General features: G+C 29.7%; 1 protein-coding gene across 2 annotated transcripts; it reads right to left on the reverse strand.

Annotated features, from left to right (window-relative positions):
• Window positions 1–760: 760 nt before the first annotated feature.
• On the reverse strand, window positions 761–16,807 carry M6 (neuronal membrane glycoprotein M6). Of its 2 annotated transcripts, none has more exons than XM_014420861.3 (6): window positions 16,698–16,807; window positions 16,153–16,312; window positions 9,073–9,232; window positions 5,329–5,479; window positions 5,095–5,243; window positions 761–4,136 (listed from the first exon to the last, which is right to left on the reverse strand). In XM_014420861.3, the coding sequence occupies exons 1-6, from the start codon at window positions 16,699–16,701 to the stop codon at window positions 4,008–4,010; spliced, it is 753 nt and encodes a 250-aa protein (XP_014276347.1). In that variant the 5' UTR covers window positions 16,702–16,807; the 3' UTR covers window positions 761–4,007. The 2 variants fall into 2 exon arrangements, with proteins under 2 accessions (XP_014276347.1, XP_066903952.1); XM_067047851.1 differs by lacking the exon at window positions 16,698–16,807 and adding an exon at window positions 16,400–16,537.
• Window positions 16,808–16,811: the final 4 nt, after the last annotated feature.

The raw sequence follows: 16,811 nt of genomic DNA on the forward strand, positions 1-16,811 counted from the left end.
ATTTTCATAACTACAAATTTGTATACTAGCTAGAGTAAATCTCTATCAAACCTCTCAGCTAAATTATTAATTTTGGTTCATGTTCGAAATTCCAAATTAAATAAATAAAACTAGAATATGATACTGCTTGTACAGCTCGATGTCTATATGTCAGATTAGAAATTTCTTCCTACTTGCCTCAGAGTGATGCAACTTCCATTTTCCACTATTCTTTTAGTTGAAATTAGTCCTCACTCCTTTCAAAAGAGTGAACTATTTTTTTTTATAAACAATAGCAGTATTTAGCAGAACTATATTTTTGTTTTTAGGTTAAGTAAAAACCCCTTATTACTATTTTTCTATGGTTGTTATAATAATAGCCAACTAGTTCTATTTTCTCTTTTCATAACAACCATTGAAGTACAAAAACACTTATTTATTCATTAATTTCTATAACTTAGTATATTAAAATATTAATTTTTCTAAAATCTTTGGCTTTCATAGTTTATATTTATTTATTTTTTATAATAACTAAAAATGAGAGATAGGTCAGCTTTAAGTGTTGTGTGTTTAAGTAAAATCTGAAATATCTTTTGTTAGTGGCATATACTTGCCTTCTTGCTACCTTCAGTAAGTACTCATGTTAACAAAAATGCATACAATATCGATCTACATTAGTATTTGAATAATATAATGAGGTGGCCACAACACTTGAATAATATAATTTGATATCATATCCTAAGGAGAAGTTATAGTTATTTCAAGAAGAAAGAACTCAAAGAAACACAATTATTGTATATAGTATATTTAAAAAAGTTATATAAAAATACTGTAAATACAGACATCAAATCTTTACTAACAACTTTTACTTACTAAAAACAACCACCAAGGATTCACCAAATGCTCTTAACAAAAAATAAAAACATTATACTGAAATGGAATTACTTTTCTTCAGTAAAAATACAAATAAAATTTATTTAATATAACTAACATAAATTAAAATAATTAAATTGGACGGAATCCTCCTCAATATGTTAAAGTAACTTCAGTCTTTCAATAATTACATTGAATTCTATTATAATTTCTTGAAACCTATTTCCCACAAAAAAAAAAAAAAATAAAAGAATACTGTTTTTGTACTAAGTATCTTCATAAAAATATTTGTTCATTTTTTGTTTTGTCTTTTATAGAGCATTGTATACTCTTAAATATATTAAAATATGCTAATTATTTACAATTTGGTTAATTAAGGCAATAGTGTTTTAATAGTACATGAAGTCGCTTAAAAATAAATAGTATTATTTTTTACAGGCTAAATAAAATTGAACATGATACAACAAATTAAGCAGATAAAACATTTGTGCAGTTGCTTGAAAACTTAATTCACAAAGTAATTCTTTCCTATCTTTGTATAAAGTTTAGAATTCAATAAATTATAGATACGTAACTAAATGAACAATGATGGTAAAAACTTAACTCACTGGATATACAAGTTTTACTTAATACACACTTATATAATGGAAAAATGAGAATATAAATCCTATGAAGGTATAAAGAAAAAAATTAAATACAACTTTTAACATAATGTGCCATCAATGCATTTGTTAGTCATGAAAATAAAAATCCTTAAGAATTATTTAACACATCTGTTAACATGAAATTTATGTTATATACCAAGTAAATAACTTTTGAATATATTTGATATTCATCAAATATATTCAATATATTCATATTGAATATATGAACAAGAAATGTTCATTAGAAGACTCAAAATTATGAAAATCCAGCACATGATAAGCAACAAATCAGATTTCTAGTCTAAATCGTAAGGACTTCTGGTTATAAAAAATGTCACTTTCCACATGATTGTCTATGCTTTTCTGATTACTGTTTGGAAAAAGAAATATTTTTCCTATTAGACTTGTTTAACCCTCTTCTTAGCAACAAGCAAATAAAAATAAATGTGTCATTATTTTTCTCTTCATTTCTGTTGAAATGAACAGTATTTGGGAGAGGAGAAAAAGGGAACATTTAGATAGCTCATAAGATACTTCCATATCTTATAGAAAGGTGTCCCCATACTAAATAATTGTTCTAATATCAAATTCAACATCACTTTTTACGCTAGATTGGTTCGATAGGATATTAACAAGTACAATATACTTTTAAGTTTAAATTAAAAAATAAAATAAACAATCATTACAACAAAGTTGTGACCATTACCTCGTTTCTCAATTTTGGAAAGTTTCCTAGTATCTCTGATAACCATAACTTAATTTTTTTTACAAGTACAACCTGTTCAATAAGGATTTAAACTGTCAACTGTAGATCATCTGTCAATTCGTAGGATATTTAGAATTTAATAGTACTTACCACCCATGCTCCTGTTCCAACCAAGAAGAGGGTTAAAAATTTTGATGCAATAGAAAATCAGTTAAAAAAAAAAAAAAAAATTAATGTAACTTTTTTTTTCTATGAATAGTAAATGGCTAGAGAAGAAAAATATTTGAAAAACAGTTTTTCGTCACTAGTTTGAAAAATTAAATTAATCAGTAACCTAAGATAATAACAATAATTTTATAACATACCTAATACCTATTATTCCTAAGAATTAATTTTTAAGCTATTAAATTAATCTGAATCATATAATCAATCAGCAATAGAAAAAAATTATTACAAGATTGATTCAAAATTTCATTAAGGGATTGAGAAATTTATTTTAAATATATCCATGTATAAAAGTTTCTGAATACTAATATACAGAACATAAAATCTAAAATCTTTGGTAATTAGGATGTGTGCTAATATAACATATTAAATCTGCATATATTCAAGTAAAAACATAAATATTTGTTAAACATAACCTTCGTGCTGTAAACAGTTAAGCATACAATGGGGAGGAGAAATACTCTGTTCATGGTATTGAGCTTAATTTGATAAATAAACAATGGGAATTGGTTCTACCATCCCTAATCAAACTGATTCAATGCCTTAGCTGATGAGTTTTAGAACTCTCCAGGATGTAATCACAACCTACACAGTGAATGAAGACTGAGGAGAAGTTTCAGATGAATACTGGACCCTATCAACAACAATAGTACAAATTGATATTTTGGATAACCAATGATTAAATCAGCACTTTTTTTAATGATTAATCCTTCAAAAGTGAGTTAGTTTTGTTAATAAAATCTATTTAAAGGCAAGAGGAGAATATACGCAATCTGGGGATGGCAATGCTATAATATAAATAAGTGATATATTGAAATTTGAAGAGATATAAAGAACTTTTAGGCTAAGACTCAATTAGCAACTTGATATCTAACTTGTGTGGTCACAAAAAGCAAAAGATTCTGGAATTCAGAAAAGAATCATACCTCCTCCCTTCCATAATATCTAGGTAATAAATGTAAGATTTTGATCAAAGTCGTCAGCTAGATGAAGCTGTAACTTTAGTTTAACAAAGAATATACAAATACGATATGCTTCATTCTGGAAAACATAAATGTAACTTATAATCTAAAAACAATATAACACAAAAATATAAATGTATTAAAACTTCCTCTTAATAAAATTAGAAACAATAAAACTATATGATTGGTGTACGGGATAAGCCCAATAGCTTTCATTTTTCAAGTATGCAGTTTATACCTTTGAAATTTTAATTATTATCAGTTTTCTTACATTATTCAATTTAAAAGATTTCTTTTTATTTGGTATAATTATTTTCAACACTATGAATTAATTAATTAAAGACACACACTTTTGAATATGTGTCTTTAATTAACATATAAAAGAATAAGAAGATTTTTAAACAATCAACAGTTCTTTTAAAACATGATTTATCGAATTTTTCATATGTACCAGGCATAAACTAAATTCTGATAAATCTTCAAGATATAAAAATATTTGTCCATTCAATATCCAATATTGAATTTTTTTTTCATTATTTTAAAACAATTTCATCATCCTTGTCGAATAATTTTTGATCTCATTATGAGATAAATTCACAAATATACTTAAATGTAGTTCTAAAACCTATCTTTGCTAGCAGTTAATCCTTCCAGATCGTTTAAATTCTGTATTTCTTCAAGCTCTTGGAGTTTCTCATGATCTCTGATATGTGCATAATTTGCAGACAAACACATTAAATAATGGACCTAAAACAAAATATACATTTAAGAGCAAGAGAACCTATTAATTTTATAGAAATAAAACCCTGCACACCAGAGGTGTTGTAAATAATAGTCACTGACTTCAAATCATGGAGAAATAGTTAATTTGTAAAACTTTTAATAATTTTTCAAAAAGGGATTAGGACTGAAAGAGAGTTTACTTAACGTTATGAAAGTAACTGAGCGTCTAATTTAGTTATTAGTGAAATTAAGGCTGTGAATAAGTTTATATGAATTAGCTTTGATTAATCAGTAAATAATTAATCTGACGTAGAACATACCACTTATAGACATTTTAATTCCCTAACAGAATTTTATAATCTGTGCAAACATTCTTTGTATCCTAGAAGTATCGATCTAATCATTATTTTAAAGTGAAAAACCTGAGAAATTCTCTTACCAAAATTTTAAGAGAGTGAAGACACACTCATTAATAACTTTGCTGTCATTGCCAATTTATGCATTGAACAAATTTTTTTATATCTTTTTCAAAAGCATAATGAGATCCAGACATTAGGAGACTTCAACAATTTCAATTCTTAAGTTATAATAACCCATGTGAAGAGAATGATTGTGGGATGGTTTAACAAAAGAATGATGTGAGCAAGAGTTGAAGATGCGACACAGATGGAGAAGAATCTTTGAAGAATTTAAATCATTCCTAATACAAAATATTTAAGTAATCCACTTTATAAGCATATTATGTTGCTCAAAATTCTTAACATTAAAACTTTTCTGGTCTTATTTTTCAGTTAGTCTACTTTTATTTTTAAGAAAATCAGACATTTTTTCTTTTAAGTTCAGCAAAAATATGGATGTTCAACATAGATTCCCTTGCTTTGGATATTCTTAATATATTTACTGATTCTTAATCAAAATTTGTTTAAAACAATGAATCATAATACAATAATTAAATTAAAGATACATTAATCGCATTATTTACCAGGCTCAATATGACAAGCATGCAAGCAAACACAGCTAGTATAAACATAAATTCAGCCTTTTCAACATAATCTTTACAAAATAGTTTTATTTCCTGAGGAGGACAGACTTCTAAATCTTCTCGCCTTATGGTTGAGGGGAACATAAAACCTAAAAAGTTTCAATTGGTTAATTAATGAATAGAAAAAATAAATACATATTCTCAAGATCAAATTAATGTAAAAAAAAAGCTTACTAAATTGAGTGAAGTCAATACACTGATTTTCCTTTATTACTCTGTCTGATGTACATAAGGCCCAAAATATAGTATAGAATACAGTCACTATGGCAAGGCATACAAATATAACCAACCAAGCAAGCTGGAGCACGTATATTATTGACATAAACTAGAAAAAGTTAAATAATTAAACAATTAGAAAATAATAAACTTAAAAAAATTATATACTATTCTTGATTTTTTTTTTTTAAGAAGATGGTCAGGGCAACGGTCAAGAAGGAAGAAAATATAGTAATAACTATTTACTAATTTTAAAATAATATAAAATTAGATTGATAATATTGACAGAAAAAAAAATATGAAGATAGTACCAATATAAAGGTGAAAAGTATTGGTGAAGAATGTAAAGACAATTAGATATAATGGTGGTCAATATTATCAATCTAATTTCATGTTATTTTACATATATTTATGTACTTATGTTGTTTATATTTATATAAACTTATTTTATATACTCATATTTTATGAATTTATGTTGTTGTCTTATTATTTTCTAATCTCTTATCATTCTCATTTAATTAAATAATAAGATCTTTTCAATTATATGTATATTTGATGTATCTGTTTATTAGTTTAGTCAAAATCCTTTTTTCCCCCTTATTTTCATCCTTTCAATTATTTTATTTTTTTGATTGTTTATATACCATCTTTACAAAACTTTGTATCTTTTCTTTTTATTCCAACCTTGATGAAAACCTACAATGTAGGTCAAAACATCGGCAGAAAATATATAATTATTATGTTTTCTTCCTTCTTGACCGCAGCGCTGACCATCTCCATCAAATTAACTTACAGTCAATCATCTATATATATATTGTAATATCCTTTTTTATGAGTAAATAGTTATTTTTATATGTAAATGATTTTAGTTATGTTTTTATTTTATGTATCAACGTTAAATATTGTTCATTTTTTTTTTTTTGGCCAGACTCCCATTGGAGTCCTATAAGGTGTTTGTTAAACCATAAAGCAAGCTAACCAATTTTCATTTTCTACAATAAATACGTTATTCAAAACAAAGCAAAAATGGCGGCACGTGTCCTCCAAATATTCTGTTGAATAGCAGCCATATTGAGCAGATTCAAATATTTTAAAAACTTTATTTAACTTCCCATCAGAATTGTAGTTACAGTAAATTTAAGAAAAAATATAAATCAAAAAAAGTGCTTAAAAATAATATTCAGAAAGTAAATCGATGTTTACATGGAACATCGAGACAGGTTTTGGTTTTTGACATCATTCATTGCTTAGGCACAGGCGGGAAACGATGTTTCCTTGATGAGGCAGTCCTCATCATCCTTTGTCTATCTCAAGGGTGGACATCTTGAAAAAGAGGACATCGAAGAGTCACTTAAGAAAAAGGGACTTTTTGTTTTGGATCGCCAGTGAATGAGATGAGTGAAAACTTTTAGAGGACAAATGCTTTGTTCACAGTCAGTGTTTGTTTGCTGAAAGATTTTTTACAGCAAGTGTTCGTTTGCTGAATAAGAATACAAAGCAACCCATATGTCATCATTGAAACTGAATAAATTGGTTAGTTTCATTCTACCTAAAATTAAATACATTTGTAGTAGATATTTATTAAATTAAGTTTTATTGGTAAACAAATTCTGTTCCGATTGCCTAGAAACCCGCCCTGAGATTAAGAATCTACATTATTATATAAAAATAAAAATAAAAATTCTCATATTTATTTAATATTTAATCTTTTTACTTGACCATGTCATTTTGAAAACTATACTTTAGATATGAGAATAAAGTAAAAACTACTTTAACTTACGCATAGGCAAATATATTTTTCTTGATACACTTATATTTCCAAAACGGTTTGTACGATTTTATTCGGTTTTATATTAGGTTTTATATATTATCGATTTTATATTTTATGCCAACGTGAAGATGGCAGCACTTGAAAATAAAAGCAACTGAATTCTGTTGACAGTTACCCACCAAAGTTTCAATCATTTTGGATGCGCAGTGTTTATGTAACAGTCGTTTGAGTGAGTTGATGCGAGTGTTTTTGTGAAAATGAACAAAATCAAGTATCGAGCTATCATTAAATATTTGTTTTAGAAAGGCAATACGCCTATGCAAATCAAATATGAGTTGGATTCTGTGTATGGGGACTCTCCAACATCATTTACCACAGTAAAATTTTGGGCAGCTGAATTTAAACGTGGCCATAAGAGCTTGGGAGACTATGAATGTTCAGGACGTCCAAAAACTGCAACCACCAACAAAAACATCGCCACAGTTAACCAAATGGTGCTAGACGACTACCGAATCAAAGTGAGAGAGATAGCATAGGTTATGAACATGTCAATAGAACGTGTTTGTTACATATTAAATCAACATTTAAATATGAGAAAGCTGTCAACACGTTAGGTGCCACGTTTGCTCTTATTAGACCAAAAACGTGTTCGAATGAACATTTCCAACGCTCCGTTGGCGCAGTTTAGGCACAATAAATCTGAGTTTTGGCACCGATTAATTACTGTTGATGAAACTTGGATACCCCATTATATCCCCGAAACAAAAATACAGTCCAAACAGTGGACTGTAAAGGGGGAACCGGCTCCAAAAAAAAGAAAAATCTGCCTTACTCACCAGATCTAGCCCCAGGTGACTTCTTTTTGTTCCCTCATCTACAAATTGCACTCAGAGGACAGAGATTTTTGCCAAATGAAGAGGCAATCACCTTTGTGAACAATTATTTTGCAGAGAAAAATGCTGAGTACTTTATGGACAGGTTACAGAGATGGGTGCATCGTTGGGAGAAGTGAGTGGAGTTACAAGACTATGTTAAAATAAAAAATAAATTTCAGAAAAAATGTCCTGTATTTTTGTTAGGTCAAAAACTTTTCAGACCACCTCGTATATATACCAGTATTTCAACAACTGCTCATCCCACAGATTTTATTCTCAAATGGAAAATCACTCAACTTGAAAAATAGGTAATTACTTAAAAAAAAAAAAAAAGAATTAGTGAGGAAGCTATACTGACACATGTACATGACAGACTTTTGTTTGTATCAAATGGTTTTTAAAATTGCAAAATTAAATAAGTTTGTTATTAATTTGTTTTAATAACATATTTAAGACCAAATTTAGAGTTTTATTAATTTAGTTCACATTAGCTCAAAATACTACTTCATTTAATACAATGGAAGTTACATGCTCATGAATCAGGACAGCATATACTTTCCGAGTATAATAAACAAACAAATTTTTTACTTGTGATAGGAATAAAGTTTATTGAGCAGTTTTGATTGTTAATAGTATAGAGGAGGGGTGGGGCTTATGTAATGAGGACACACACATACACAATGAAACATCTTCAAGAAGAGCCATCCCACCACTTACACCTAGGTGTAATCTGCATGGTTCTAGCTGCACAGTTCTGAGTACTACCATGCACCTTTCATCGCTCTATTTGGCTCAGCTCAGTTTTTCACAGCGAGAGTGAAAATGATTTATGCATTAACAGAAATTTGGGTGGTTTTTCTTCTAGCTATCTCATTAGATATGGTATATCTATTAATTAGAAACTATTACCAACTTAATTTTAGGAAAAATTCAAGTTAGTTTTTCTCTTATGTATAATATTAATTCTCTAACAATCTCTTAATTATTATTTTGAATACCAAACAAAATTACAACAGGAATTCATTAGGTTATTATAAATTATATTAGTATTCTCACCACTGCACATGAAATTCTACCACCAATTCGAGCACCTGATCCTCTATAAACTTTATGCCTGGTAGCGCCTGTGGCTAAACATCCAACAAAAAGTGCCATCAGCCCAAGCGCTCCCATACTTGCTCCAATCACAACACAGGCAGTCTGTAATGGCTCTAACCTATAATAAATCATTTCAAAAACTTATTATTCGCCATGAAAAATTCATTAAAAAAAACAAAAAAAAACAGTATGAAATTGGTGATGAAAAAAGTAAAAGGCTTTTCTAACAACCACTGTCATCAAACTGGCAAGAGCAAACTCAGTACGGTTTTTCCATTATAAAACATGTACACAGAATGCGCCTGCCAGTTTGATAATAGCCAAAACTGGTGATTGGAATATAGTAGTTTTGGTTATCTATCCATTGGTGAAGAATCATTGAATAAAGTATAGAATACTAAGTAGACATAACAAAATAAGGTAGACCTGAAAAACTCCATTGTTGCAAACCAACATTCCACAAACTAACTCACTATGAAATGGATGCTAAAAAAAGCAGATTGGACCCTTTTTACTTCCCTTGCCTCACCACCACAAATTCAACTATCATATATGGACACTGATAGAGGCTGTAAAGCCCTTACTAACTACATTATAAAAACTGCAAAGGCATCAATACCAATGACTTTGGGATCCCCAAGAAGATCGCTTGTCCCTAGGTTTAATGATAGGTGTAAGAAAGCTATTTAAGAACGTCGTAAGGCATATAAAAAATTCACCAAATGTATGACGTCGGAAAACTTTATTGAATATAAAAAGCACCGGGCTATATGTAGAAATATATTTATAAGGACAGATAATGAAAGCGGTCATACATTATAACCTCCCTTTTTCCCTATGGGAACCAAAACATATCTTAAATACCGTCAAAGGCACTACACCCAACACTGATAAAATCCACTATAACATGATAAAAAAACTCCCAAATAACATGCTAAAGTGACTGCTTGACTACTACAATCATGTCTGGTTCACTGGGAAATTCCCAAATACCTGGCGGGAATCAATAATAATCCCAATTTTAAAAAATGGAAAGGACAAGCGGATGACAGCCAGCTACCGACCCATATTCCTCACAAGCTGTGTCAGTAAAATAATGGAACTTATGGTCAATAAAAAATTTATGTGGATAATAGAGAGTAATAATTTTTTACAATCTTTTCAATCTGGATTCCGCAAAGGTCGATCCACACTAGACCATTTGGTTACTTTGGAGGCTGAAATCCAATATTCATTTATTAACGCTCAACATTCAATCGCGATATTTTTCGATCTTAAAAAGCATTTGACAGTATCAAACATAATATAATCCTTAAAAAATTATCAGCTGTTGGAATCTAAGGGCAAATGTACCAATACATAAAACAATTTATAAAAATTTTTTTGAGGTTAATAACTTCCAGTTGAATGAAATTTCTATTAAATTATCATAACATGGTACAACGTTTTGGGACCACTATCCCATATTCATGTACTTTAAACCTACAACAATAATAAAACTATCATAACAACAATCTTCATCCTTATTTATTATAATTCACACAATTATATTCACCTCATAATTTCATATAGGAAATCATGTCACACTTTATACTGTTCTCTCTATGCACTAAGTACAATTTTTTCAAATACAAAGGAAACTATATACGGCAGCAGCATGGATTAACGATGGGGTCTTCCTTATCTATAAATTTGAGTAGGATTTATATCAACAATTTATTAAATACTCAATTAATGAAAATAGAAATAAAACCAATCTTAATAAGAAAATATATGGACGACTTAATAATCATAACAAAGAAAAACTGCTACCAAGAAATTTTAAAATTATGTAATAAATTTCACAAAAGAATTCAATTCATGTTGAAATACCTAAAAATAACAAAATAAGATTCCTGGATATGGACAAAATCATAGATGGACAAAAAATAACCACAAAGTGGACTAAAAAACTAATACAAGCAATAGATTACTAAATTTCTTTTCAAATCACCCACATTACCAAAAAGAAAACATTGCAAAAAATTTAATAGATAGAGCAATAAACTTAACAGACAATATTTACACAAAAGATATTGAGTTATACAGTCTGAGTATAAGACTGAGTTATACACCATGCTAACTGAAAACTTCTATCCCAAAAGATTGATAAACAGATTATGGTACAATAAAATTAATAACAAACATACAACCAAAAACAACACAGAAAGTAGAACACCGAGAAAAATAAAAGTAATCGGAACAACAAAGAAAGATAAAATAGAAAAACCACCAAGTCAAAAAAGAATCTCTGAATTTTATAAAGAAATAAACAAAAAGATTACAGTAGAAGACAATAGAGAAAAAGGACAAAAGGAAACAAATAGTAATAGCAATAATAAAAAAATTTTTTAACTTCAATACATACCAGGCCTTACAAATAAAATTAAAAAACACTGACAGAATTTGACCATGTAATTTTAGAACCGGTCTATACAACAATAATAAGTTACAGAATAAGCTATCAAACATGAAAGACAAAGTTGATAAGATGGAAAAACTAAATGCAATTTATAAGATGGATTTTAAAAATTGTGAAAAAGTATATATTGGTGAAACATTTAAAAAACTGGAAACTAGAATTAAGCAACATGTAACCAATTGTAAATACGCTAAAAATATAAATTGCACAGCTCTGGCCTACCACAGCATAAAACTGAATCACAAATTCAACTTTGAAAACCCAAAAATAATAGATACAGCACAAAATACAAAAAGCAGAAGATTTCTAGAAACCCTATAGATAACAACACTAAACACTTAAATACACATTACACCGACATTATAAATAGACTTAAAATATAAACATAAAAATCAGAAGAAATAAACGGGCTTAAGAAAAAAATCACTAAGTTAATGTTAAATACAAAGCAGGACTTTTAAAAAAAAGCACACTGGACATGAGATAAGGTCCAAAGAAGTAGTAAGAATATATAGAGTAATGGCTGTGCTAAGGAGAGGTGAAGATGCACAAATAAGTTATGGTAGAAAGAAGAGAGAAAAGTGTAAAGTGTGACATGATTCCCTATATGAAATTATGAGGTGAATATAATTGTGTGAATTAAAATAAATAAGGATGAAGATTGTTGTTATGATAGTTTTATTATTGTTGCAGGTTTAGAGTACATGAATATGGGACAGTGGTCCCGAAACGTTGTACCATGTTATGATAATTTAATAAAAATTTCATTCAACTGGAAGTTATTAACCTTAAAAATTTGTTTATGAATTGACTCACCAGACTTCCTAAAGAGAAAATCCAGATAAAACAATTTCTTTCACACCACCGCTTCAGAGTATAAATAGGATGCAAATTTTCCGATGAATGCGAACAGATTAGCGGAATCCCGCAAGGATGTGTTCTCAGCCCAACTCTATTCTGCCTATCAATTAACGATTTGGGACTTAACATGCCAAGGGGTGTTAAACCACTGCTATTTGCGGACAATCTAGCCATTATTTGTCGATCAGCAAATACAACTACTATCAATCATAAATTACAGGAAGCAATCAATAGAATCAATAACTGGTCACTTTCAATCAGTCTTGAATTCTCACCTGAGAAAACCAAGTTCCTACATTTCACCCAAAAAAGAATAACCCCACCATCTCCTGAACTCTATTTAAGTGAATCTTTGATACCCTACACAAATAACCACAGATTTCTGGGGATGATATTTGATCGGAAGCTAAATTGGGAAACACACATTTCGACACTAAAATCCAATTAAAAAAACTAAAAAATGTAATAATTTTATAATTATTAAAAATAAAAATAAAAAGAATCTTAATCGTTTTATAACTTTTTTCAAATATAAAAGATAATTTGGGTTCAAATTAAGAACTTTACTACTTAATGGATAATATATTTATATTATATAAAAAGACTCTTAATATCAGGGCGGGTTGCTAGCAATCAGAAACAGGCATTTACTATAATTACAATTAATTAAATTAAAATCTATTTTATACATGAATCTATTTTTATGTATAGCAAAAACTAACCAAGCTCATGACCTTCCTTTTGATGATTCCTGGTATCTTCTTTTTTCTTTTGTTCTGTCCTAGCGTCCAAAATGGCTTCCTTCTTGACAGAAATTTATGAGGACCTCCTCATCCTGAAGACATCCTTTCTCTTCTCTGTCTACCTAACCAATGATCTCTTCCAAAACCAAAACCTGCCTTGAGGTTACATGTAAACATCGATTGTCCCACAACAGATAGGGATTTTTCCAAATGATTTATTTTCTGAATATTATTCATTTGCACTATTTCTTGATTTCTATTTATCCTTTAATTTACTGTATTTTCAATTATGATGGGAAGAGTTAAAATAGTTTTTATGATATTTGAATCTGCTCAACATGGCCTTGATTCAACGGACTTGACTGAAGAATACGTACCGCCATCTTGGTTTTGTTTGGAATCACGAAGTTATTATAGACAATGAAAATTGGTTAGCTTGCTTTTTGGATAAACAAAACAAATTAACAATCTTAAAATGATACATAAAATAAAACATATTAAAAACCCTTTATACATCAAAATATACTATTTACACAAAAAGAGCATATTACAATATATTATGCTTGCTTAGCGGCACCTCCTGGGGCTCTGACAGACATACACTCATAAAATTATACCGGACCCAAGTATGCTCGAAACAAGACTATGGATGTTTTATTTATCGCTCTGCCCGACACCGGATTCTCGCCAGACTGGATGTGGTTTATCATGCATGAATACGTATGACAACTGGCGCATTTCGAACAAGCCCCATTCTTAGTCTGTGTTCTAAAGCTGGACTACCTCCTCTGTTATTCAGAAGGAAATAACGGGCGATAAACTACATTTCAAAATTATACCCTCAAAAGGATCATCAATTGGCAGAAAGAACACATACTGCTATTGAGTTCTTTAAAGAAATACCTCTGTACATCCCAGAAGTCCTCAATCCTCCATGGATACACAGGCTACCAAATACAATGCTACAATTATCCCGATTCCCCAAAGATAGTGCGTCACATACTGAATATAGAACTAGGTTCTCACGTCTCTGTCAAAATATTCCAGATCCTTTTTTGATTTATACTGAAGGATCAAAATCTAACGAATCTACAGCATCCTCTTTCATCACACATAACTCAACCCATAAAACTACATAAATTATGCAGTATATATATACAGCTGAATTACATGCAGTAGCTTCAGCACTCCACTTCTCTATGACAGTGACGCATACTAACATTGTTATCATTACCGACTCTTTAAGCTCATTAAAAGCCATGAAGACCATTTACCTGAAACACTCGGCAATCATAAAAATACACAATTACACCAACATGCTAGAAAACTTGGGAAAAACTGTTTTCTTTATATGGCTGCCTGGTCACAAGGGGATTGCTGGAAATGAACTGGCGGACGTTGCAGCCAAACAAGCACTTGCCCTTCCGGGTCGGGGCGCGGCCATTCTGACACCCCAAGAAATAAGTCTCCCGATGAAAAATGAAATATTAGCTAGTTAGCAAGCCATGTGAAATGAAAGCCCGCCAAGCAAATTAAAAACTGTTAAAAAAACGATTAAACCATGGACCACATCAAACCATTCTAATCTCAGAGATGAGGTAGCTATAGCCAGATTAAGAATAGGTCATACAAATTTAACTGATGCATACCTGATAAATTAGCAACCACCGCCGAAATGTCAATACTGCAACAGTGTACTTACAGTCAGTCACATATTTGAAGAATGTCATTTCTATTACATGTATTTACGGAGTGGGACCGAGTGTTTCGGATGCCCTGAATGATGACCAAAAAAACATAGAAATGGTTTTAATTTTCTTAAAAAGGAATAATCTTTTGAATAAGATCTAAACCCAAAAGTTTGTCATATGCATATTCTAAAATAAGTAATTATTCAAACTTATTTAGCAATTAAAGAATTTCAAATCTTGAAAGAGATTATAAAGTGAGAAACGTGGGCGTTGATGACCACAGGGATTTACGCCCAAAAGCCCCAACCAACAACAACTAACTCACTATTCACAAATGTAAGGTTAGGAATTCTTTATCTCAGTGTCAGTAAAATAAAAATTGTGTAATTATTTTAATATCTACACTATTCTTAAATAAAACAATACGAATAAATGTGTTAAATTGATTAATATAATGAAAATTCACAAACTATTGAGTAATAATATTATATACATTCAAGCAACTGATACGTAATGCATTTTCATTAATTAATAACCAACCTCAACAATATACATAATTCATACATTTGATTACTGGATTTAAATAAAGACTACTAGCACTATAAATTGTTATCACTGGCAAATCAATCATTGTGGGATCCAGAGAGCATATAATATTGCAAAGAAAAATGAATACTTGAAAAAATCTCAAGGAGAAAAAAAGAGTAGTATAAAAAATATCAAAGAATTATAATACTTTGTGGAAATATCAAATTATTTTAAAAGAACATTGGTACCAGTGTACAAAATCAACATTGGCTGAAAATTCAAAATCCCTACCTACATTATTTATGAATACTGCTTTATTAAATCACAGGAGTTGACTTCTACTCACCCAAAAGAAATAAACAAATCTTCCAACAAATTCTTTTCAGTGGAGGTCAGGCCTAGTCTTATCAATCAGTACAGCCCCGACCTCCAATATATAAGTGAGTTTTAAAGTTACTACTGTTGGAATTTGTTTCATAAACTTGTTACCTTTAGAACATCATAAGATTTCGAGTATTTAAGTGAATGTACCAGTTATACTATCTTTTGGGCAGATCTTCCTCAAATTTAAGAAAATCTATTAAGAGTAACATTAAAAAGAAGTAATAAGATGATATTTTATTTTGCAAACCAAATTTCCTCAAATTTAAAGCAACATCTATTTTACTTGTTACAAGCATAAAATTGTCAAAAAATCACAAATGAACAAACATATATCTATACTAATATTAACATAAATGAGTACAAAAATTACCAGGTTAATCGTTGATTAAAAACATCAACCATCATTAAACCAGTCAATGTTGTTCCTCTATAGATAGTTCCACAGAATACTCCAACCCCAAGAATACACATAATAGTTGCTATGAGGGTAGCGTATGGGACTCTTGTCATACATTCATCACATTTACTCCCTACATAAAATAAGAAAAAGAAATATTAACGAAACCAGAGCATATAAAAAAATATAGAAAACAAAAAATAAATAAAAATAAACTAACGAGGTGCATATTCTGAACCCAGTGAGCTTTCAAGGGAATATCTATATCTATTTCTTAACTGATGATTGCGAATATTAGACATTTCAAATTTACTGGGTGGTCCTCTTTGCATGATAACATCCAGCAACTAAACTGGAGTAGTCAAAATGACGAAGTATGATTCTATAATGTAAATAAGATAACGAATAAACCCAACATAAACAATAACCTCTGAACTCACTGGCACACCCTAATCTGATGCTCTGACGAATAACGTTACTCATATACGTAAATTAATTTTTTGTCTAATAACACTTACCCATACTGTCTAATTATAATCCAAATAACAAAACAAAACTACAAAGTTATAAAAATAATCTTTAATTAAAACGGTGAAAGTGGGAGTAGGGTTAGTCAATTGACGTTTTATGTA

The sequence above is a fragment of the Halyomorpha halys genome, unplaced genomic scaffold (assembly GCF_000696795.3).
Source record: "Halyomorpha halys isolate HHAL.00 unplaced genomic scaffold, Hhal_1.1 Scaffold297.1, whole genome shotgun sequence".
Taxonomy (NCBI): domain Eukaryota; kingdom Metazoa; phylum Arthropoda; class Insecta; order Hemiptera; family Pentatomidae; genus Halyomorpha; species Halyomorpha halys.